General features: G+C 39.9%; 1 protein-coding gene across 4 annotated transcripts; it reads right to left on the reverse strand.

Annotated features, from left to right (window-relative positions):
* Positions 1 to 304: 304 nt before the first annotated feature.
* CUNH11orf87 (chromosome unknown C11orf87 homolog) lies at positions 305 to 25396 on the reverse strand. Of its 4 annotated transcripts, none has more exons than XR_016279906.1 (3): positions 25375 to 25396; positions 22401 to 23764; positions 305 to 920 (listed from the first exon to the last, which is right to left on the reverse strand). XR_016279906.1 is itself a non-coding variant. In XM_089508227.1 (2 exons), exon 2 carries the CDS (start codon positions 23647 to 23649, stop codon positions 23167 to 23169), a length of 483 nt encoding a protein of 160 aa, XP_089364353.1. In that variant the 5' UTR covers positions 23650 to 23764; positions 25375 to 25396; the 3' UTR covers positions 21755 to 23166. The 4 variants fall into 4 exon arrangements, 1 of the variants encoding a protein (XP_089364353.1); XR_016279907.1 differs by lacking the exon at positions 305 to 920 and adding an exon at positions 5092 to 5143; XR_016279905.1 differs by lacking the exon at positions 305 to 920 and adding an exon at positions 21734 to 22298.
* Between the last annotated feature and the right edge of the window lie 402 nt (positions 25397 to 25798).

Here is a 25798-nt window from a genome sequence, read left to right on the forward strand (position 1 = left end):
AGTCTATCAAACTTTGGACATATCATGAAATAACATGAATCATTAAAAAAGACATTACTGCTTGCAAGAGTGGAAGTTGGTAGGAAAAGAGGAAGACTGCATGACAGATGGCTAGACTCAATCTAGGAAGCTATAGTCCTGAGCTTACAAGACCTTACAAGACCTGTTAATATCAAAGCTGACTTGATGGTAACTAACAACGATGACAATGTTTTCCTTGTTCACCATAATAATAATAATAATAATAATAATAATAATAATAATGGCTTTATTTATATACCGCCCTTCGAAACATCAGGGTGGTGAACAGCAATAAATATAACAATACAATGCAGCATATAAAAACAATACAATTAAAACAATAAAAGAACTCATGCCAGGTCACCAGCTGCTAACAGAGGGGGGGGGGGGAGGGCATTCAGGGAGGGAAATCAGGGGTAGGCCTGCTCGAAGAAGAACGTTTTCAACCCCTTCTTGAATTGGGCCAGGGAGGTTGCTGAACGGAGCTCAGTGGGCAGCGAGTTCCAGAGGGTGGGGGCCGAAGTGGAAAAGGCCCTTCTAGTGGTGTTGACTAATCTGGCCTCCGGAACTCTTAATAGGTGCTGCCCGGTGGATCTGAGTGTGCGGGGCGGATTGTACAGAGAGAGGCGGTCCTTTAAGTATGTTGGTCCTTCCATGGCAAGATTACAAATATGGTTCAGCCCATAAGTAAATGGCACTCATCTTGAAAGAGTCTCTGTTAGCAGTGAGAGCCTTGCCAAGTAATATCGGAGTGCACTATTGTTCAGCTTCAGCTTTGTCTTCAAGGGTTTCCCCCCTTCCCATTGTTGTGTATGATAATGGGGATGCAACACTGTATGTACAGACTGAATTTGTATAGTACAGTGCTGGATTATGGCCAAGTGTTTCTTCTAAATAAGCTGTGAACCAGAGAGAGAGAGAAAAGCAAACATTTTACACAAAGTCTGTACAAAGAACAATAGATGCATCCTATTTTTAGTTGGGAAACCAATGTGCACACTGACAGACTATTAATACCTGTTATTCTTGTTCTTTTCATAGAAATCAAGCATAGACAGATCTAATTTTGAATGAACAAGCACAAGAACAAGATAGATTCATCTTTAAGGCCTCCAGGAACTAAGCCAAAATACACTGGATTCTGATTTAGTCATAGCAGGTATTAAAGGATGTAAAGGTGGGTGAGATTCCATTGCTCCTCCCTTGGGGGTTGCCTGGGGATCTCCAATAAGAAGACCCCAAACTATTTCCCATGATTTGTCTGAGAGGATACCAGGACATGCAAAAGAACTGCTGTACTCAAGCCTGTTTCTTTTTACCAGTCTCCGTTCTCCAGCATGTTTTTTTACATTATTTTAAATTATTTTTTTAAAAAAATAAGAGGAATAGTGCAGTAGCATAATTCCAATATAATCCTATTAAGGATTAATGCTGAAACAAATTAAATGTTCAGGACTAAAATAAAGAATAAATATATAAAGGTTTGAAGAGTAAAATCAAAAAAAGAGAACCAACCAAGTTTTGGTTAATGAGCAAAAGTAATGGTGGAAGTGATGTGGTGTGTGTTCATCTTCCTGATCCTAGTTGGGAATATATGTAGGGGTCTATAATAGCATCATTATGTAATTGCACAATTGCTGCTTGCCTTAAAAAAAAACACCAATCATGAAACAGGAGACCAAGCAAACAGGGTTGTGTAAAAGATATCAAGTGTGAGAAAGCAAATCAAGAACAAAGGCATTGAATTGCAAATGTGATGGTGCAAAAAGGGGGGGGGGGGCATCACCACTGCTCTCCTTGTCTGAGTATAGGAGAAGTGGTTTTCAAGCAGAACAACCAGAAACAACTGACTGATGTGATAAACATTAGCCATTTCCAGCCATGCAATCTTGGATGGTGTGTAACTATTCCTCAGTGCCTTCAATGCACCACTTTATCCACTGGGAATGCAGAAATAGCCACTGTGCCTCCCCTTTGCACAGCGGGATAGTAAGGAAGCACATTGGCAGATACACAATGTTGATATTCAGCAGAAGGATAGTGTTACACAACCAACATGTAACTGTCTGGTTATATGTATGTAGGCCTCTGGTTGACCTAATAAAGGTATCACCAGTATGTATTTTGGACCATGTAAACTATGTTAGTGGAGAGTTATATTACATCCATATGTGGTAGGATCTCAACTATGTTCTGAATATACTTTTAGTTATGATACTCATTTTCCTTTTGAGATCTCTCCAATCTCATTTCCCCTTCATCAATTAAACTGTATGCCACTGGGGGAAAAATACTCTGAAAGCAGTGACAAAATTGCAGCTGTGGATCCATGATTCATGTACAATATTGACATGATTGATTCTATGCCCTTTAAGTGTTCTTAAGAAAAGACACTTTGAATATAAAGACAATAAATGTATTAAGTTGATACACTCAAGTGAACAGTCAAAAGCATGACAGGCAGCCTGCCAAGGCTTTGCAATGTGCTTGGTAAGCACTTGGGCCTCATCCAAGCCTCATTAAAGCCAATGGCAGGGCTTTCATTATCCCCAAAGTGCTCTACTTAAGGTGCTTGTCAGTGCCATATTCTTTTCATAAGAGAATTTTGTGCATAAGGAGGAAGAACCCTAGTATCTGTGGGGTTTCCTTTACCATGGATTTATTATTTTTCCTGTAAATGATACACATCTAAAATTAAAACCAATGTCAGCAATGTAGAATTGTCTAGTCTAGAGCCAAGCACACAGACTCCCAGGCTTCTGGCAATGCAGAAGAGTGAGAAGAAGGGAAATGAGAAGGGTATTGCATTCTCAGTCAGGCAGCCTAAGCAAGGTGAGTTGCCCTTCATAAGCACGATGAGAAGGTGCTGTTTGACTTGTTCTTAAATTTGTTTGGGTTGAGCATCTTTTGTATTGCTGTTTTATGTCAGCCATTTTTATTCCTTTGTTTATTTGTTTGTTTAAAAGCAGGATATAGATGAAATAATAATTATAACAATGTCCCTCTTCACAATATTTGCAAAACCCCAGTTAGAGATCTAAGCACTTCCCCCCATTTTTCATGTGGGCTTTTCTCATGTTTCTCTGAAACTCCACCTTTGCAACAGCTCAAGACATCCAAGAGCACCCATGGTGGAAGCAAACATGTTACTATAATAAATAGTGCAGTGCTATATCCACTTTGTTTCTGTAGCTATGATTTGCCAACAGGTTGGCACTGATTTATGGTGACCATATGAAAGGAAGATCTCCTGGGTTGCATTTACACAGCAGAAATAATCCAGGATGATGCTACTATAACTGCTATGGCTCAGTGCTATAGATTTCTGGGAAGAATGAGGTCCCACATTTTTTCTTATCTGTGGGGGGGTGGTAGTGGTTCCAGAACGGATCCCCGCAAATACAAGGGGATGACTGTATAGGAATGGAACCTAATTTTTGAAGCTCTTCATCCTGCCTAACTGTGGGGCCATCCCTGCTCTTTATTTAGCTTCTCCTGTACACTGATGTTACCATAATCAGCATTCTGTGTTACTCTTTAAATATACACCTTGTACAAGTTTCCTTCAAGTTTATGGACATCCTTAATTTGAAGCTTTGTGGCTGTTTATTCCTGCAAATAATTTATTCTTTACATCTCAGTAACATTCTCATGCCTTTGCATTTATTTGTAACATGGATAATGCCTATTAAAGATTCTAACTCTGATGGCATTTGGGATTTCTTTTTCTTGTTTTTCTCTGCTGCACCTAACATTAAAGGTCATTTCACATGACTAAAAATCATATCTGGGTGAAAGAGTAATCTGTTGTGTCTTTACTGGCACCAGAAAGAGTAAAGAGCACATTATTTACTGAGTTCTTCACTTCCTTTCCAGATGAACAAAAGACATCAGTCCCATCAGTGTTACCAGGTCCAAAGTCAGTCATTCAGAAATTCAATTGTTGCTGTTTTTAGTAGCTGAAATCTAGAAATTAAGTAAATAAGTAATATCTGAGATGTGGTGATATGTGTATTTAATGAAGTAGAGTTATTCTTCCAAGAACTATGATTCTCAATCTATCTCTGAATTAAAATTCTTAGAAATGATATAATAGAAATAGAAAGGTTCAGAGAAGGGAGGCTAAAGTAAAGTAGAGGCTGAGGTGCTATTGCTATGTGGAATTACTAAAGTGTTTCTGCTTCTAAATAATGTTGGGTAGGGTGCTTAAAAGGGGGACATGATTAAGAGTACAGGCAATGAAATAATGAATGGTGAAAAGACATTCTGGGAGATTTTGTCCAAATTACATTTCCAAGTGGATGTGATGACTACTTCAATGACCTCTCCTGGCTCTGTGGGTTTTCTCTGGTAGTGGTGGCTCTGGTGAGCCACCATTTCCATTTTAACTTGTTCACAATGCCCCCAACATATCATAGCTTGGAGCATTGGCGGAAATATGCAGTGGCTCCTGTCCTGATATCAGAGCACTGGTTTAAAAGGATTAGAGTAGATATCAGTAGTGGACCTTGCTGGGTTCTCAAGAAGTGCTATATTGACACCAGACCTGGACTGGTATAGAAAGAGTGAATGTAAAAGATGGATCTTTTATCCCTTCTCCATTTTAATGGCAGTTGAGATCAGCGAATGAATTTTATTTATATTAAATTCAAGACAGACAAAGGAATCACTTTTTATACCATGAAGAGTTAAGCTTTGGACTGCAGTCCAGAAGTCAGAAGAAGATTAAGAATGGGAAGGACAACCATGAAAGGACTAGACAAGATCCTAAAATGTAAAGATGCACATTTGAAAACTAAAGTTAGATTCCTACAAACCATTGTATTTCCAGTTACCATGTATGGATGTGAGAGCTGGACAGTGAAGAAAGTGAACAGGAAGAAAAGCAGCTCACTTGAGATGTGCTGGAGAAGAGTGCTGAGGATACCATGAACAGCCAAAAAGACAAACAAATGTGTCCTTGAACAGATCAAGTCTGAACTCTTCCTGGAAGCCAAGGTGATCAAATTGAAGCTGTCGTACTTTGGCCACATCATGGGAAGACATGAGAAAAGATGCACACCATATGGCTAGGCTCAATGGAAAATCACAGGCCTGAACCTGCATGACTTGAACAAAGAATCTGAGAATAGAGGAGATGTCTCATTCATAAGGTTGACATGTATTGAGGTCAAGTTGAAGGCAGTTAACAACAACAATAATAACAACAATTAAGGCTTCAGTCCAAAATGCACTTCCCTGGGAGTGAACACAACTCAGCAGGATATATATAAAAATTTGTGCTGGATGTCATGGAGCGCCACAGAATCTTTGTGCGGTGCTGTTTCTCATTCTTGTCTTAGAGACATACTGAGGGTTTCTTGTGTCATGCTTTGATGTTCCAAAGAATACTTTTATGTGTGGCTTTGAAGATGTTGTTCTTGCTGTTGTCATCATCCACTTCCACACACTCTCAGCTTTGAAAGTATGCACTTTGTGTTCCCTTTTGCAATGAATGACAATTATGATGCAGCAGTGCAGATTTCTCCCCCATTGGTTTGTTACTCATGATCTTAAAATAACTTGCTTTTCTGTGTAATGAAATCTGGCCCTGGACACAAAGGAGTGCCTTGATGGGGATGTCTCCCACTGGGTGACCTTGGGTAAGTCAACCCTCAGATAACCTTGTGATAGGTTCACCTTAGGGTAGCCACAAGTCAGAAACAACTTGAAGGCACACAACAAGAATTGGAACCCTTTCTTCTTGGACTCCAAATCTAAAAGTTCATGCACCTCATTTTCTGTTTTCCATTCTGATCCAGGTTTAGAAGACTGATTTCCTTTTGAGAATTCCACCTTCTGATCCAAAAGCCCCCATTCTTTTCAAATACAGTAAATACATTTTTGCCCTACTTTCTAGCTCTTAAAAATAATGGTCTTCCCTTGTGTGTATTTTCTCTCTCTTTTTTCTTTTTGCAAACTACACTGCAAACTTTGTAAATGTATCGATACCATATTCCAGCCCTTATCTAAATATGGCAAGTACATATTTGAAATGTTCACATTAAATGAAACTGAGCAAATTTCCCAACTGTCACTGTCTATAGTACTGCTGTTGTTGCTGTTGTTGTTTTGTGCCTCCAAGTGATTTCAGGCTCATGATAGACAAATCTAATGCAAATCTATCATGGGGTGTTCTGGCACTGAGAGTGTGTGACTTGCCCAATGTCACCCACTGGGGGTTCCATGGCCGAGTGGCAGTTCTATCCCTGGTCTCCAGAGCTGTAATCTAACACACAAACAACTAATCCACTGGCTCATAGTACTATATCCCTACATATTTAGCCAGTGGCTTGGTCTGCTAGAGGAAAGATGCAAATTAGAAACTGCTTCTACAAACCAATACTGTTTTTTCATCAGCAACAGGCATACACAGACCAGATGCAAATGTAAACTGCGATGCCATGTCCAGTCACAAGTGCCACTCATTGTAGCTCTTTCTTCCTCAAGTAATAATAATAATAATAATAATAATAATAATAATAATAATTTTATTTTTATCAAAGAAACCTGGTGCAAAAGCTGCTGTGTGAAAGCAAGTATTTATTAGTTGGAACACGAGGAAAAATATCAAAAACACTGAATTGCAGAGGAAAAAGAAATAACATCTTGTACCCAGGCTTAACATTAGATCAAAATTATAATGCTGGGATAAAATCTTTAGTTCACAAAGTATTACCCATGCATGAGTGTGAATACTAATAAAATTAGAGCTGGGCTAAGGAACGTTTGTGGTTCAGCACTTTGGACAGTTCCAGATCTCTATACTAGTGTTTGAAAAAGGTTTTCCAAGGTATGGAATGCAAAGCAAAGTTGTCATTAATTCAGGAGACATATTTTGTATTTTATTGTCACTGAGGATTTCCAGAAGCAGCTTCACAACTGTGGTATTTTAGTCTATTACCTCTGGTTGCAGATTGGTTTCCACATACTGAGAAACATCAGGAGTGGAAGGACAGAAATGTAAATAATGGCATCTGTGGTCCTGTTGCCACTGATCTGCTTTGCAGATTTAGCAGACTGTCTCGCCTTTAAGCTTCAAATTTACCCAATGCAAAGCAAAGACACAAAGCATTTTCACTTACTGAGTGTCTAGAAGCTTTATTAGATAAGGGCTATTTGCTTGTGCTTAAAACACACACATACAAAAAGTACTGCCTTCTTCTCCTCTATTGATCCTGCCCCTCCACTATAATTAAATTATTAAATAAATATTCATAAGCTATGTATAAGCTAAATAGGATACGTCTAAAACTAAATAGGATATGACATCAATTGGAATATTGATCACAAATGTGTCACTCCTCCCTTTTTTTAATGAAGGGTTTGAGTTTGTTTTTTAAAAGAAGACAGATTCTAAAAATATATACATTTTCATATGTATGAACCTAAACCTTGTATCCCTGTAAGATGTAAATAGATCTTTTCTCCCTCCTCTTTCAATACAGCCTGTTTTGCTTTGTTTGGAATGTGGACATTCAATAAGCCTGAACATTTTAGCAATGTTCAGTATTTTTGCCAGGTACTCTGTGGGTACGTAAGAACCAGATTCTTCTTATTGAATAACTTCCATGAAGCAACTCATCCAAGGTGCTTTGCTGGGAGAGCAAAATCCAGGCAACCAGCTGCCAAGTCAGAAGGGGTGAATGGTTGATCAAAAACCTCTTGACTCCAATCCTTAATGTAAAATATTCACAGTGAAAGAATATATTTTAATATCATGTTAATCACATTATGTATTTCTTTATTTTGTCCTTCCAAAAGGGTACTTATTACCTTCAGATTATGAAGTGGGGAAAAACCAGAGGCTTACAGCAGTGGTGACTGGTGACTTCCACATTATTAGGGCAGGGAATCTGCTCTGTGAGCTTTAAAGGAGCTACCTAAGAGAAAGGCAATAGCAAACCTCCTCTGAACAAACTTTGCCAAGAAAACCCCAGGATAGGGTTGCCTTAGGGTTGCCATAAGATGGAAATGACTTGAAGGCACACAAAAACAACAAGGTGCTAAACCCTATCCCCCAAATAGGTTCAGCATTCAGTATACCTCCTTTAAAGTTCACACTGAAACCCGGATTCACTGTTCCATAGATGTAGAAGCTACCAGCTGCTATTGGTTTATAGGATGTCACAAGGTCAGAGGTGGTCAAGGGTTGCTGTGTTCTCCAGTGGCACCATATTCTCTATAAACTTGCAAATGGAAATGAGGTCATTTTTAATTTTCACAATTATAAAAACACTACACACCTATATAGATGCATCCAGCAACATGCTATGCATGTTGAACCAGTGACTGAGAAATATATGCCCATTTTGCAATGTGCTGTGTATAGTCATGTATAGGTCTAGCAATGTTAGTCAAAAAATTGACTCCAAAAACATAGATCAGTTTATCCGTGGGTCAATATAAGTGTTGTACCTTAACTCTTATATATATAAAAAGGGATTATCCTCTTCTCTGAGTAGAATGGCAAAGGTGAGAGCTTAGTCTGTCCCAGGAGTACCTAACTCCTCCTGGACTCGTCGCTCCACCTTACATCTCAGGTGGATGCGACGGTCAGGAGCACCTGTTATCAGCTTCGGCTGATACGCCAGCTGCGACCTTACCTGGGCCTGGGGGACCTTGAAACGGTGGTACATGCTCTGGTAACCTCTCAGCTGGACTTCTGTAATGCGCTCTACATGGGGCAACCCTTGTACCATACCCGGAAGCTACAATTGGTTCAGAACATGGCAGCAAGACTGGTCACTGGATCCTCCAGGGCCAGTCATATAACACCTGTCCTTAAAGATCTACATTGGCTGCCCATTCGCTTCCGAGCGCAGTACAAGGTGTTGGTTATCACCTATAAAGCCCTAAATGGCTTGGGCCCAGGGTACTTGGAGGACCGCCTCTCTCCATATAATCTGCCCCGCACACTCAGGTCGGCTGGGAAGCAATTATTGAGTGTTTCAGATGCAAAATATTCAGCAACATCACAGAGGGCCTTTTCCATCTTGGCCCCACAGCTCTGGAACTCGCTTCCCGGCGAGCTCCGCTCGGCCACCTCCCTCGACCTATTTAGGAAGGGGTTAAAAACCTTCCTTTTTCAGCAGGCTTTCCCCTAGCGTCCCCAATGTAACTTCTGCTCTCCGTCCACTGTTGCTGTAATTTTGTGCTAGCTTGGATGTTGCAATTTGTAGTTTTAACGTATTTTATTGCTGTTTTTGTTGCGTAGTGTATTATGTGACTGTAACCCGCCTTGATCTATGGAAAGGCGGGCTATAAATAAAGATTTTATTATTTATTATTTATTAAAAAACCCACTACTTCCTCTACCACAGCACTGCTTCTGACTTTTTTGAATGCTTTGGAGAGAAAATGGCAGCGGCAGCAAAACTTTTGCTCTTCCCTCAAAGTATAGCCAAGAGGAATCAGACTTTGAAGGATTTTAATAAGACATTTATGCCTGTTTGTCAGCTTTTCTGGGTTAAAATCAGTCAAAGCTATTAAATTAAAATTAAAGGCTGTAATCACTACTAACACGGTTGCCATTTTCTTTGTATTGTTGTTACCTCCTTTTTGACGTGTGTGTTTTCTTAGCCCCATTTGCCCTTGGTCACTTTCCCCACACACCACACAAATACCATTTACTGTAGTTCCCACCTCCTCCATTCAGCGTTGAGGGTGAACACAAGCAGCTATGCCTGTTGGAAATTTTGTAAGCTCCTTGGCATCATTTTCCTTTGCTTCATCCTTTACATCCTTTGTTATGTGCCCTTAAGTTTTATCCTTGACTTATCCATGGGTCATATCAAAATCAATAATTTTGGCCCCCAAACCTAAACTCAACATATACATGAGGTCAACTTATAGTTGAGTATATACAGTAAGCTGGAAAGCACTTCTCCATGAATATGAGCGACCAATTCAGAAATTTAAGTCAACATGCCATGCCAAATTGTACCTCCTTGTAGGCCTTGGTTCATTGTTAAATCTGCCAAGCCAATGAGTGAGCCAAAAAAGCATACAAAATACCCTGAACAGTCTGCACATGATGTAGGAGATGTGCTCTTTTGATTAAAACAAGCCAAAATACATTGAAATGTAATATTTGTTGTATATTTCTGTTTTCCATTAATCTAACATAAGTAAATGGCGAAATATTGAGACTCCATGATGATAAGTGGACAGACCAAGCCAGCTGAGGCCCATCCTGAATTTCAAGTCTGTAAATGCAAACCCTCTTATGTCACTTGGGAACTTCAGTTTCACTGAACCATTGAACCAACATTTGAAAAATCATCTGTTTGAAAGTACTGTTAATATTGATAGCATTAGCTAATTATGAAGAAGTACCCTCTTATGTGCAAACAGATTGTCATCACACTGTCTCTGAAACACAGATGCCCAAATCACTCTCTTTCCATCTGGTTATATTATTGTATGCCTTTCTGAATAGACCCTTGGATAATCTGGCCAATAGGAATTTTCCAGGGAGGCATTTTAGCATATAAGAATAAACGTGCATTAAAAATAGGTGTACAGATTATCATTCCATCCAGATAGTTAAAACTATAGACAGATGCCTATGTAACTCCTACAGTAATAGATCATCGTCCGTCATGGCATCTGATCACATTACCTCTTCTGATATGGGGGACTGGCAGGGTTTTACCTAATGTGCCAGGGGTTGGTACCATATTTGTGCCTATTGACTACAACTGTTTCTTTATCACCTAGAAACTTGCCACAAGCTGGCAGCCAATAATTTAAGAACTGTCACCTTTCCACAGACCACCATAAGTAGTGATGTAGTTAATCAAGGCAACAATGTACATAATGCACTTGATCGATTATTGTTGAATCAGTATGATATAACGAGAGTAACATTATTGCAGTCATCTTAAGTCAGTTTGAAAGAACAAAGAGAAGGCTACCGGTGAAGATAGCATTAGACATCTGATCCTGTTGGATTGTTTCCTGCACCTCTCCAGGGCCTTTGGTTCCATCCCAGGAGAAAATATAAATTAATTCAATCAATCAGTTAGTCAATGTAACAAAGATTGCCCTTTTGGTATCATGCAGCAGTACAAATTCCCTTGCATATGCACTTGTACTTTTTTTTATCATTGTGCAATGGAAGTATTCCTTTAATGGTTTCATAAGCTGAATTCCACAAGTGCAATCATTCCACACAGGCCTAAATCTTGTTGTTCATCCCATTGAGAGCAGAGCCATTGAATCAATTGTATCTACCTACAGATTGACTCATCATTAAACAATTGGTTCAGTGGATCTACTCAAGACTCCAGCCATGCAGCTACACATTCTTGGATGGTATATAACAATCAATCAGTTCCTTCACTGTACCACTTGAATAACTGAAATTGTAGAAATAGCTGCTGTGGATTGCCCATTCCACAATGGGACAGTAAGCAGAAACATTGTCAAAGACACAATCAGCTGTACAATGTCAGTATTCAGCAGAAGGATGATGGTGTCCAATCACCGTGTAACTACATGAGTGTAGATTGGCACTGTACAAGCATGATGTAGCATGTTCAATTCTATTTTATTCCATTTATATTCCACTTTCCCCCCCCAAACAGAACTCAAGGTGGCTTGATAATATCATTAAACAATACACACACATGCCCTAGGAAGCTGCTCCTGCCCTAGCTGTGGGTTTTTTTATTTCAGGTGTAGATGTATTTGTTGAATTTTATTAACATTGTGAGCTGCAATAATCAGCCTAAATACTGTGTTCAATGTAGTCCAATCCACTAAACAAACAAAAACAGTCACCCAAATAAAGCTGCTGCAACTCACAATTTAACAACAAAACAATAAATATGTCTTAAGCTGATATAAGTATGATACCTGATATGCTACATACATCTTCTAATTAATCCACAGAAAAACTATTACTTCAGTTGGAGAAAGAGCCAGTCTGAAGGAGAAAGCATTCTGATATCACATTTATCAGTCTTTCCAAAGCCCTGCCAAACATGGTGGCAGTGCCAAATCATGGAGAGAACTATAGTTCTCATTCTGGCTTTTTCTATTCCCTCCATTCCATATGGTGTGTATTTTACTGTAACCTCATGTTAACTGTATGCTAGTTGCTAAATAACAGCTATGTATTACCAACTGTAGTAAATTCCTCTCCTCCTCTCAAGCCATGTGACCAATACAATTCTTTTAGACCTGGGATAGGGAATGTTGCAAATATCACTGTCTTACAAATCCCATTATTTGTCACTGTTGGCTATGCTGCTTTGGGGTGATGGATACTGGATTCCACCATTTGAGGAGGTTTGCCATGTCTGGTTTGTGCTACTTAGGCCTTACAGGTACTGGAGTCCAACATTTGGATATCCACATGTTTGTGATCCATGATTTAGACTATCCCTAGTGTTGGTTTAAATGTTCCTTGATGTGGGGATCTGCAGTTGCAGATCTCCCTCCCTGCCAACTGCCATATCCACCACACACATCTTTGTCCCCCTCTGTGCAATGATCATTATAACTGGAGATGATGGTGAAAACTGTCCCAAGATTTTCCTTGTTCTGAAGGGATGACACTATCACAATGTCAGCCTGCCTTGTCTCAAAAGAATCTGTAGCTGAATGGGAAGGATATGCCCTATGAATTTACAGAAAACATTTACATGTATCTCTGTGGAAAATACTGCATTGCTTTTCAAATTGATGGACGACGATTACAGATGCAAATTAAAGAAAAAAAGAAGGGAGAAGAACATTTTTGTATATACAGACATGTATATACAGACAAGGCTTTGTATTTGGATGTCCCTTAAAAAATAAAAGCATATTATTTTGCTTACTGTATTCTGTCCCAGATCTGAACTTCTCTCTGTGTGGGAGCCTCTGGAAAGAACACATTTGGATGAGAGCCCCTGACCTGCAAGAACACATGCTTGATTTGTACATCACTACTTCCATCGCTGAAGAGAATAATTCCACAAATCTCTGTAGTGTTTTGGAATGGGGAAAGGTGAAATCTGGGGGTCTCCTCCCCCAAGGATTGAATTTCATCATTCCAAGAACCCAAAGGGTTATTTCTTTTTGATTCCAGGGCCCCAGGAATGTGTCCCTGGGAGCACAGTATTGTTCTCTGTTTTTTTCCTAGAGCTGACGCAGCCTGGTTTTTTTTTTCTTTTTAAAATAAATCTCCTTTCCTCCACCCCAACTTCTCCCTCCCTTTTTTGTCTCTTTCACACACTGTTCCAAAAATAAAATTCAGTGGGACTTATCAGCTTGTGGTGGAGGGACAGTTGACAAGAATATTGCACAGCTCTTCAATGGATTAAGTAAAAAGAAGGGCAAGGTACATCAGATAAATAGTCCATTCTAATGAACACAATGTGTATTTTGTAAGCCTAGTATTTTAATACATCCTAAATTGCATATGCCTTACAGAGTTCAGTCGAGCCTCATTGAAGTACAACTGAATGTAGCAGACTGGTTCCCCCCCCCCCCTCCTCCTCCTCCTCTTCTTCTTCTCATTCATATTCATGAAGGATGAATACAGAAATTAGAGGTCCTCTGAGCTTTCGCACCCATCCGTCTTAATTGTGAACTGCATCTACCAGCACCAGAGCTGAACCTTCTCATTTCTGATGTTATTTCCAGTGCTAGCTGCTATAAATTGCCAATTGTAGTGATCCCTCTGCCTGTCTGAACATATGGTTTTTAGAAAAATGGGCCAGTTGCAGCAACGTAATTCCATATCAGTTACAAAATATGTCATTTGATCATTGTAAATGTTCACAGCTAGCAGAGTTAAAGCACAGCATGGGCATATATATGGAGGCAATTCCATTGTAGGCACACAAAAATGCCTGTGGAATGTGTAGGGGGATTGGAGAAGTGTTAATACAGCATACTGACAAAACTGAGGTATCTCCAGTTGACATACATTCCTACTGAAGGAAAGACAGACCCTCTGAATATATTAGGGCTTATTGTAGAATCAACATACATAGAATCAGGTTGTACATCAATAAAATAGCATGCATGTAATTCCCCAAATATTTGTAAATAGTAAAATTTAAACATACTTTTTGAGAATATGCTCCATTTGTGCACATACAATATAAATCATGTCACTTGTCTACACAATCATTTCTTCTTATATTATTTCACAAAAGAGAATGGGGTGGGTTCCTACTTCATTAATCCTAACAATATAAGAATATAGAGGGACCAATAGTTTAACTGCCAGTTTAACTACACTGTAACCACCACCATTGCTCCAACACATACATATTAAATATGTGAGTTCTGTTCTTGTACACAAAACGAACCTCAGAGAGAGAATGATCAAACTCTAAATAATATGCCTTTTGTACCAGGCTCTAGTAACAAAAGCAAAGGTTTGTCTACCCCCTTTGTTGTTATTGTATTGATATTTGCTACACTGAAGGCCTTAATGGTGGGGAAGGGAGACCTTAAATATATTTTTAAATGTACATTGATAACAGTTGAATCTTCTGGGAGCAGATGAGGAAGCAGAGAACTGTGTTGCCCTCCATCATTTTTGCTCACTGTTTCTCAGTTATAGATCAATAATCAGTATATTCTAACAGGAAAATCACCACCTTTTTCGATTCATCTTCATGTGCTGAACCAGGAATTGTCTTAATTCCTCCCCCCCCCCCCCCTTCTCTAAAACATTTCTGGGTAGAATGTTTCTTTTGCAGATTCTCAGCTGTTGTATTTCAAGTCTTCATGGAAATGGGGAAATGGTATCAGTCTTTTTGTTCTTCTTTTTAAGGCACACCAAAACTGGATGTATTTTTCAGTCCAGTGAGCAAGCATTACAAACTCTCAAACCTCTCCTACCCACTCCGCATTTCAGTCCACAGAGATCTCACTGACAGGAACAGAGTGTGCTTCTTCACACTCTGCTGTCATTGTGCCTGAGTCTTGATATGGAGTAATAAGATTAGCAGAGTGCTAGACAAGAGTTCTACTATCTTTTCCCGTTTGGTACCTAGCAGGAAGGTACCTGCTTTGTACTGAGTCTGCTCTAACTGAAGCATCATCATTCTCTCCAATAATGAATTCAGGTGGTGAGCACCAACAGAAATAAAGCCAAAATGGGGTCCCTCAGTAAAAAAGGTTACTTCAGCATGCTTGTGGCAAACCTGGAGAAATACGTTTTAAGAAACCAAAAGGGAACCACTTCTTCACCCTCAATAAACAATAAACTCAGTGAGGTAGCCAAGAACCACTGAAGGCATAAATGCTATTGTTAGTCCCAACTAGAGTCACTGAGTCAATTGCATTTACCTATGTGTTGATTTACCATTCAGGAATTGATTCAATGGTTTGCTTTAGTTGGGATTAACTGATTCCAGTCTGAATGTTAAAAAGGAAATGTGGGAAACATGGGGAAAGGGTGGGAATGCAATTCCATGTTTGAACCTCTTATAGTACACTGGAGGAAGGCATGGCTGGCTGCTTGAAACAGGAGTACTTTTGTTTTATACTTCTGTTGGGACATAGGTACACTGAAACTTTTTTTCTCCCAGGTCCAACTTGTTTGATTCCAATGGGGAAATTCCCACTGAAAAAGCAAATAACAGAGAGTCTAGTCATGTAATTGGCAACATGATATTTAGAATAAGGCTAGGAAAAGTAGTAATTTTGTACCCCAAATCCCCATATCCTCTAACCAATATGGCCACTGGTCATGCTGGCTGGAAGATTTTGGGAGTGGTAATTTTTCCAAGGTCTGATTTAGTACTCTATCAATCCTCCCAGAATGAAGACATAGTATAGTGCTGGAATTAGCTCATGGAAATCTAAGTTCAAAATGGCATTGGGACAGTCTCACTTTCTCATTGTTAGTGCCTTCCTTGCTGTAGCTTCAGACTAAAAGCCATCTGTCTTAGTTTGTTTAAGGCAAGGCTGGGGGACTTTAGACTACAACTCCCACAAACAATTGCCATGTTGGCTGGAGCTTCTGGAAGTTAAATTCCAATACATCTGGAGGGCCAAAGACACTCCAAATTTTCTTTAAGTTGTTGAGCCTCTGAACTGCAGTCTCCAACACTGTATCTTGCTGAACTTGGAACAGTAAATGTGCTCCTAACAGTACATACCAAACACAACATATTCTGTTTTCTTTGTCCTGTGAGGTAGGTCACCATTATTTTTATTTTATAGAAAATGAAATGGAGAGTGTGTCTTATTCAGTACCAAGTGGGCTGTGCTGGAAACTGAACTCTGGTCAACTTATGGTTCAAAAATGGATAACTGTAGAAAAAGCTGCATGGACCTGAATTATACATACAGCACAATGAGTCCTAAAACAAGACTGGATTCTACTACATCAGGCTATGAGAAGGAGAAACACATGGATTTTTAAAACTGCTCTCTTATGTAAACACAACAAAACCCTTCTACAAATAGAATCTACCAGAGAAGAGCGCAGTTGACACTAGAACATCTGTCTGATACAGACTATAATAAGAATGGAAATATGATAGTATTCCAGATGTTGCAGAAGTCCAACTCCCATTGTATTCAACCACAACTCATGCTGGCTGCAGTTAATAGAATCCAAACCCATGTAGAGGACCATGGGTCCCCTGTACAAGAACTTGGTTGCTGCTTTTATTTGCAGGAATATCTTTGATTTGTTTCCAAGTGGCTTGAAACCCCTATAATCTAATACATAAATGCAGAATCCAGAATCCAGAATGCTTCAGGCAGGAGATTGAGGGTGTCATGAAAATTAGCAAATAATCATATGTTTGATTTGTCACAATTCTGTCACCTTGTTTTGTTGAACACATAGACCGAACATGTGGTGAAAGAGCCTATGTTGGTGTGTAACCACCCAGATCAAATCCAGCACTAATCCATCTCCTGAACAGCCAACTAGAAATTCAAAGATGCAGAAAGATGGCAACTCACGTGATTAGAAGCTACAGAATTCTGCTTCTGTAGATGCAGCATAGTAAGCTTTTGAACTGAAGGCACCCTATCAAAAATGATACCTTTACTTGTGCAGGCTGTAAGTACAATCACTTCTCTGAGATAATGTGTAATTTGTCTCTAACTGCTTCCTGAAAAGCTACAATATGGGATTAGTAGCTTGATCATACTACAGTAGACCATTACAACATAGCTTCATAGCTTCACCAGCCTCAATACTAAACCATATTTTCTGACTTGCCAGTAATTTAATTTTCTGATTTTATTCCTGTCTGCCTTGAACTACCCAAAAGAGAAAATAAGAATAGGAGGAAGTGGTGGTGGTGGTGGATGTCAGGCAGTTGAGTTCGGTGCCTGTCCTACAACCAGAAATAGATGATAAAAATGGAATGAAAGCCTTGCTGCAGGGAGAAAAGCATGTTTGTCAAATTGCAGTCACACTGGTTTTGTCATTCATCATGTCAGTGGAATGGAGACATGGAAAACATGAATTGCAGAATGATTCTAACTAATCCAATTTTACTCCTAAACAAGCTTTCTATAGTCCTCCACCCAGTTTGAAGGGTTATGTACAGTGCCCTCAGCAATTGTTTTAGAAGTCTATAGTGGGAAAGCATTATTAGACTAAATGTAGAAAAATTTGAGGATGAGGCTTGTGGATCTCATGATGTCCATCCTTACCCTTTTATGCATAATTTGAGCACTGCAAACAGCCAAGGGCATTGTCACAACATGTAAAGGGGTCACTGCCTCCCTCTTTGTAATTTGAAGTCTAGCTATATGGGTGCATACATAGATAGGCAAAAAATATTTCACACATATAGAATCATAGAGTTGGAAGAGACCACAAGGGCCATCCAGTCCAACCCCCTGCCATGCAGGAATGCTCAATCAAAGCATCTCCAACAGATGGCTATCCAGCCTCTGCTTAAAGACCTCTAAGGAAGGAGACTCCACTACACTCTGAGGGAGTTTGTTCCACTGTCGAACAGCCCTTACTGTCAGGAAGTTCCTTCTAATGTTGAGGTGGAATCTCTTTTCCTGTAGCTTGCATCCATTGTTCCAAAAATAGTTGTCAAATCTTTCAACATTTTGAAAATTTTCTAACAATTTGATACAAGAATATCTTAGTCATCAGTACTACTATCCAGTAAATGTCCTTCTTTTGGCCTGCTGAATTCACACTCTGACTGGCTTCCAATTTGCAACTTTGGTGTCTTTAAATGTCACTTGCTCTCAGCCTTACAACCCAATTTTCAGTATGAATATTCAGATATACACCCTATCGATTTTAATAGAAATTTCTCTCTAGTAAATGGGCATTTCATGGTAGTCTCATGCTATATTCCTGAACAGATTTACCTGGGAGTAAGGTAAATAGGATTTACTCCAGAGTAAAGATGTAGAAACTGCACTGTTAGACTCCACAAACAGTTAATGCGATAAGTTTTTTCTCATGCTCTCTTGACTCGTAAAGAATCATCCAGCTTATTAATACTGAATGATAAGTGGAGAAGTTTAGTTGTAGCTGTAGGGTTTTGAAGCAATTGCTTTGACAGAATCTCTGTGCTTGAAGTCCCTCTGGAAAAAACATCCATGCTGCTCTTCAGATGGCATTTTGTTCCATAGGAAAGGCAGAAAAACCTACACATCCTCTTCTCATTATCTCATTTCCCCAAATAGTGTTCAAATTAATCCTTCAGAATCAGTATTTTTTTTTAAAGTACACTAAAAGCCCTATATTTCTGAAAATTGAAAACCGTAATAGACTTTCACTGCAGTCATTCAAAATAATTCCGACCTTGCATTTGTCATGCCTGGCCCCCTGCATATACATTTCTCAAACATCCTGCATTGCTGCTTGTTTAATTTTAAGTAAAATAATGTCTCTCCAATCTTGCAAGTAAAGCCATGTGTGAAAACTGAATGAGACTGTCCTGTTTAGATTGAAAGATATTTTAAAAAATTAAACCTAACAAACAGATTCTTTTTGCTAATGTATAGACACTTAGTTAATTATTGTTTGCCTTTTAAAATGCAGAATGCTTTTCATATTCTTTCTACCCTTCCCCACAAATGGCACAATTTTATAATCTCAATAAGGTCTGACAGGCAGTGCACCTCTGGAGAATTATTGCATGCGCTGAGTGCCTAAGAGGAAATAAAGTGATTGATTTCAGACACTAGGAGAGAATCCTCAGTCTGAAATGAGCATTGGATGATATGATTTTTTAAACTTTTAGATATTAAAATAGGAACAAGAAAATTGCAAAATTAATGGCATACAATGAATTCAGTCCAGCTAAATTTAAATACTTGTCAGTCTCATTGCTTTCAATGAAAGGGAGTCAACTGCTTTTCTTCACATTGCTAAACCATACATTTTTACATAAATGTAAGATCCACTGAATTTGATGAGCCTTACTCCCAGTTAAGTATAGGATTACAGCTTAGCTATTGTCAGTTAAAATTTTTGGGTATGGATATGCTTAACAGAAGCTGAATTGTGCCCACAATTCATAGTTTAGACAAGCGTTTCTCAATGGTCTTTACTGTGAAGGAACTTTTGAAACAATGTTAAAGTCTCAGAGAATCCCCATATAATATTATGTCTATAGCGCAATTTTAAAAAAATACTGTAATGATCTCTTGCAAAATCCCAATCTCAGGGAATCCTGCTTGAGAAACGGTGGTTTTGACAAATCAGACTTCTACACATAGACACAGATAGCATTACAATTAAAGTTAATGGTGGCACAAGTCTGGTTCTAACAGATACACTGACCCTTGTATCATGTCCTACAGCATGGGAGGATATAAATTGCTAGATGTTTTTCCACCTCAAAATAATTAATTAAATAGAAAACAAAACATTGGGGAAAGGTGAAGCTAAGACCTTTCTTGACTTCTGTGTATAGGGATTTGCTTTGGGGCAGTGGGGGGATTTGCACGATGGCCCATTGAAAGCACTGTTGTGTGAGCTATTCATGACCAAATTGGTTCTAGTGGGACTCACTGAGATAAACCTCTTCCTAGCATGTTCCACTTCAGACCACAAGGTGTATTCTACACACAATCAGAATGAAGTGCCATACATTAGAAGAGAGGGAGAGAGAAATGGGTTTCAAAGAATAAATAATATGGTATCTACTGAAGAAAGCAATCAGGTGCCAGTTTTATATAACAATATTGTTTGAAACATAATTGTAAGTTATTATGTGCCTTCTGACTTATAACGATCCTAAGGAAAATCTATCACAGGGTTTTCTTAACAAAATTTACTCAGTGGTGTTTTGCCTTTGCCTCCCTCTGAGACTGAGTGAGTGTGACTTGCCTACGATCACCCAGTGAATTTCCATGGCTGAGCAGGGTTTCGAACCCTGGTCTCCAGTCATAGTCTAACACTCAAACTACTATATCATGTTGGCACTACAAGCCGTCAGTACTAAGGTATATTTAGCAGGATAATCCCATCCTGTGTTTCTGAAGGAATGTCCTCTGGCTAGATGATAGAGCACTTGCCCCAAAGCACTGGAAGGCTAGATTCCAGCTCAGCAGTAAATTTCTCATCTCATTAGCCAACAGTGGAAGAAAACAATGAAATAAATAATGAATAGGTATAAGGCACCCAGATGTTTACATTTTGATACTATGATGGTCTTGCAACCCAGTCGCTATTCCTCTTTCCTCCAGTTTCCTTCAGTCTATAGTCAAGTCCTCTAAGTGTGCTCATTTTAAAAGAATTACTGTACGTTTCTCAGCATCACTAGAAGAAAGAGAGAGGATTTGCAAAAGAACATAAATTAAAGATAGCCAGAATATTACATGCAGTCAGTCTTTAGTTTTTAATGCTGTCCTCTTCCATTTATTTTCCTTCATTGTTTTTGGTATTGTTTAACATACCCATAAGAGATTCCATGTTGGTAGATATTGTACAGAAGAGATTTTAGGAATGTTAAATAATAGCTTAAGCCACTGCATGCAGCAAATAATGGTTGGTTATATATTAAATAATTGCTAGGCTAAATGATCTCTACAAGTATATATAAGTAACATTTCTTTTGATAGAAATAGATTGAGAATAATTTGGTTTGGCTTTAACTAGCCATGTTCTGAGCAAAGTTAAACATTTAGGTCCCATTAACTCCTAGGAGAGAGGTGCAGTTCTTTCCAAGTAATGGATACTCAGAAATAAGTCCCAGTGTGTTCACTGGAATTTACGGCTAGAAATTTACATCACAGTGTTATGAATGTGGACTTAAATGTATGTCCCAATGACAATTTGTACATTGGTACATAATCCCAATTAAACAAGGATAGTATGACAGCACATATTTAACTCTCACCCTTTGGAATCAATGGAACTTTCTGCTGTTGTTCTATGCCTTCAAGTCGTTTCCAACTTATGGAGACCCTAACATGAACCTATCATGATATTTTCTTGGAAAGATTTGTGTAGAGGCGATTTGTCATTGCTCTCCCTTGAAGCCGAGAGTCACCTAGTGGGTTTTATGGCCGAGTTGGGAATTGAGCCTTGGTCCCCAGAATCATAGTCCAACACTCAAACTACTATGCCACACCAGTCCTCTTAAAAGTTGTTAAACCAAACAGGGCTTTTCCTTTGTTATTAATATCAACAACATACAGCACAGGCAGCCACTCAGTTGGTATCCCCAAGTAATTTGTGTGTTTTTTCCTCCTAGAGAAAACCACACCAACCTCTGAAATAATTAACTTTGTTTTAATAGAGGACATTTTGAGACACATCCTCTTTAGGTATAGATTCGCAAGTGAAGAGAAGGAAGGAACAGACAGTATGCTGTCACCATAGTAAGAGGACAGGAAGATGCCAAAATATATATCCCAGTCAGAACAGCAGAAGAGTGCTCCGCAGTATATCAATCTTAAATTCTTTTTTCAGAAGGGCAAACCATAAGTCAAGATAGATCCTAATATATTGTAAAGGAGGGTGAATAAGATGTACCATGGAAAGGATTTCCTACAATGCCAACACTGTGACAACTTTTCTGAAAGATCGAATGATAAAATAAGTTACTGCACAGCACCTTGGTCTTAATCACCACAAAAGATATCTTTTTCCAGATTTAATATAAGAAAAAGGTTATTACACTTGAAAATGCCGAGAGAGAGAGAGAGAAAGATACAGCTCAAAACATTCCTTTGGAGTAAAACCCCCATTCCTTCGTATAGATATTGATATAGATATAGAAGCATAGCTAAACTGTTTGGCATTCGCAGCTTTGCAGGGCGCAGGGTATGTAATACTGCAGAGGGAGAAAGAGAAAGCGAGAGAAATAACATTTTTTTAAAAAAGAAGAAAAGAAAGGGATTTGGCACTGGGCGGTGGGAGGTCATCTTTTACTTACTTTAAGCAGGGGCAGATATTTCAAAATGAAACAAAAGCTAGTCTCTGAAAATGACAATGGTCTTGTTTTTAAAAAGAGGGGGAAGAAATAACAATTATTGATAGGAGAAATCCTACAGAAAGGTCAGTTTCTTTGTTCATTGAAAACTAGGCAAAGGACAATCCCACTTCACAATGCCACTGAGAGAAAACTCTAAATGCGTGTTTATGTGTGTTTAGAAGTCGTCTTTCCCTTTCTGTTACATTCCCACCCCACCCCCTTCAGCTCTCTCTCCCCCTTTTGTCATTCTGGTCAATCGATTTAAAAACAGTCCTTTAAATACCATGACGCTTATATAGAATTCCCAGTGAAAGAGGATTGGGAAATAGAGATTTGCTGTTCTGTATCGTCTGGATTGCTTATGTGTGTACATTGCCAATGTACTGCTTGCACCATTTCTTTCAGGGCAGGTTATTTTTATATTTGGTAGCACTGTGCAGCTCTCTCCCACCCTGCCCCTGCCTTCTCTGAAAGGAATAAATAAAGACACATCCTTTCCCCTTGCCAAAAAAAAAGTCAACGAAAAACGCAGTGCAATTTGTCATGCGTTTGGATTCTGGTTCGCTGGTTTGTTCTTTCGCCGTCGGTCATAACAGTAATAATATTTGTTGTCGTCTTCGCCAAGATTATAATAATAAGGGCTCAAATATGTACAAGCACCAAATACTGTCTTTTGGTGAAGTCCCCACACACAAACACACACACAAAAAATAATCAGTAAATAAAATCAAGACAATACCACCGTTTGCAAAAGCCCTGGAGTGTCTGATTCCATGTCCAAACATGAGGTTTCAGGGTGCAAGTTCTGAGGTTCTGAGGCAGGACACTGGACACTAGAATCCCGAGTGGTTCTTCCCAGCCTGGCCAATTCTCTCCCTTGCGGTATCTCATAGGACTCACCCACCCGAGCACTGGTGGTACTGGTGGTACTGGTGCTGCAGTGGTCGCGTTCATATTCCTCCTGAGCCTTCTGCATTTTCCGCTTCTTCATCTTCCTCTTGTGGACATGAAAAGTGATGAGGGAGAGGAGGATGAGGCAGAAGATGAGGGCGACCAGCACAATTAGAACAAAAGTAGATGAGAAGGACTGGAAGAGTTGCCCCATTTGCGTGATGCAGGTGGTGCTGCTGGCATTGGAAGAGCCAGATGTCCTATTCAAGAGACAGGGGGGCAGGGAGAGCCTCAACTCCTTGGAGAGCTTGGCACTCATTGAGGAATCTTGCTGTGAAGGTGAGGATGAGGACCGTTCTCTTCGCTCCCTGCAGAGACTAGGATGCTGGCAAGGATGCTTCACGTGCCTTCGCTAGAGCAAAGGAAGGTCCAGCCTGGAAAATAAAAGGAGGAGTGTTCTACCATGGCTCTTCCAAAAAGAAGGGAAAAAAAGAAGAGGAGGAGGAAGAAGAACAAGACACAGCCTCAAACAACCTTCTTACTTTCTGTGATTTCCCCCCTTAACATCATTGCCCCAATAGGGATCCTCGCAGCCACAACATTCCCTTGAAAGGAATCTCAATGCAAACACACTTCACTGGGGAGACTTGGAATAACTGTAGCAGTTGAGATTTCCAAATGCAAGGCAATGCCTTCCACAAGGGAGGTGGCATCATAGCCAGCCCAAGGGGGAAAGAGACTGAGAATGAATCTATCTATCTATGAGAGAGACTGAGAGAGTGCCTCGTTTAATGGAATTAATGTTTAGCCTAAATGTGTATGTGCACACACACACACACACACACACAGAATATCCATCCCAGAGGAACTCCAAAGCTCTGGGGGAAAAGAGACTGAGGAAGAGGTCTCTCTTAATGGATGCACACACACACATATACATATATACACACATGCACAATATCCAGCCCAAAGGTACCCTACAGCCCAAGGAAAAGGAGAACAAGAGAGAAGAGATAGAGATATATATTCCTCAGTTTCTTTTAATGGAGTTAGTGTTTAACCTAAATCAATACACACATACATACATACATATACATACACATACATTTGCATACACGTATAAATATATACACACATGCATATATATTTACACACACACACACACACACACACACAATATCCAGCCCGAAGGTACCCTGCGGGAAAAAGAGAACCAGAGAGAATATTTAGAGATAGACATACAGTATATGGTCCTCTCAGTCTCTTTTAATGGAGTTAATGTTTACACATACACACATGCGCGCACACACACACGTATATAAACTAGATAGATACATAGATAGTTCTATCTTCTATCTGTCTATCATATACATACATAATGCACACATCTACATACACATATACAAATACACATACACACACTAGATAGAAAGATAGATAGACAGACAGCTGTATCATTTATCTATGTATCATATACATACATAACACAACACACACATCTACATAAACATATATACACATACTAGATAGATATCTGTATCTATCTATTATCTATCTATCTATCTATCTTATACAATCACAACACACACATCTACATATACACACACACACACACACACACATATACACACTACATAGATAGGCAGATTGCTCTATCTATCTACCTATCTATCCCTCCCTCCCTCCCTCCCTCTAATATGTCCATTGGAAAAGGCACCTTAAAACGTGGGGAAGTCTTGGCAAGCTCCTTCTGGCAAATTACTCAGCAGCAGCAGCAGCAGCAGCCGCCCTGCCCTGCCCTGCCCAGCCCTTCCAGCCCTCCTTTCCCACCATCACCTCCTCCTCCTCCTCCTCCTCCTCCTCTTCCTCCGCAACCAAACTTTGGAGACTTGGGCAGCTGCTCCTCTGCCTAGTTCGGGGGCTTTCCCCCTGGAGCCAGACCCCGCAGGAGACCGCGAGAGGGAGCCTTGGCTAGGTCTGCAGGGGCTGAAGCTGGTGCCGAGGAGGGCAGGGTCCATTCCCCTTGGCCCTTTCCTTTCCTTACCTGAGGGCTCTTTGCAGGGAGGAGGAAGGCAGCAAAGGGCCCAGAGCCGGAGCCCCAGCAGGAGTGGCGCCCAGCGGCTGCGGAGGAGAGGAGCGCGGAAGGAAGGAAGGCAGGCGCCTCTCTCTGCCTCCCAGAGCCCGGCAGAAGAGGAGAAGAAGAGCCAGCCAGGGCCCTGACGTCACCAGGAAGCCCCTCCCAGCAAGGAAGCCCCCCCCCCCCTGAGCCTGAGGGGAGGAGAGGGTCTCTGTCTTCTCTCTCCTTGGCCAACCAACTCCATGCCTTTGTTGCTGGGGGCCTTCAAGGCCTTCCCCACTTAGTTAGTGGCCACTTTATTTGATCTTATTTTTATCCCGCCTTTCTCCCAAGTTGGGACCCAAGGCGGCTTACTGTGTGTATGTGTGTTTCATCCTGGAGAGAAGTGACC

Source organism: Sceloporus occidentalis, unplaced genomic scaffold (genome assembly GCF_023333645.1).
Source record: "Sceloporus occidentalis isolate IW3139 unplaced genomic scaffold, rSceOcc1.0.p SCAF_2, whole genome shotgun sequence".
In the NCBI taxonomy this organism is placed as follows: Eukaryota; Metazoa; Chordata; class Lepidosauria; order Squamata; family Phrynosomatidae; genus Sceloporus; species Sceloporus occidentalis.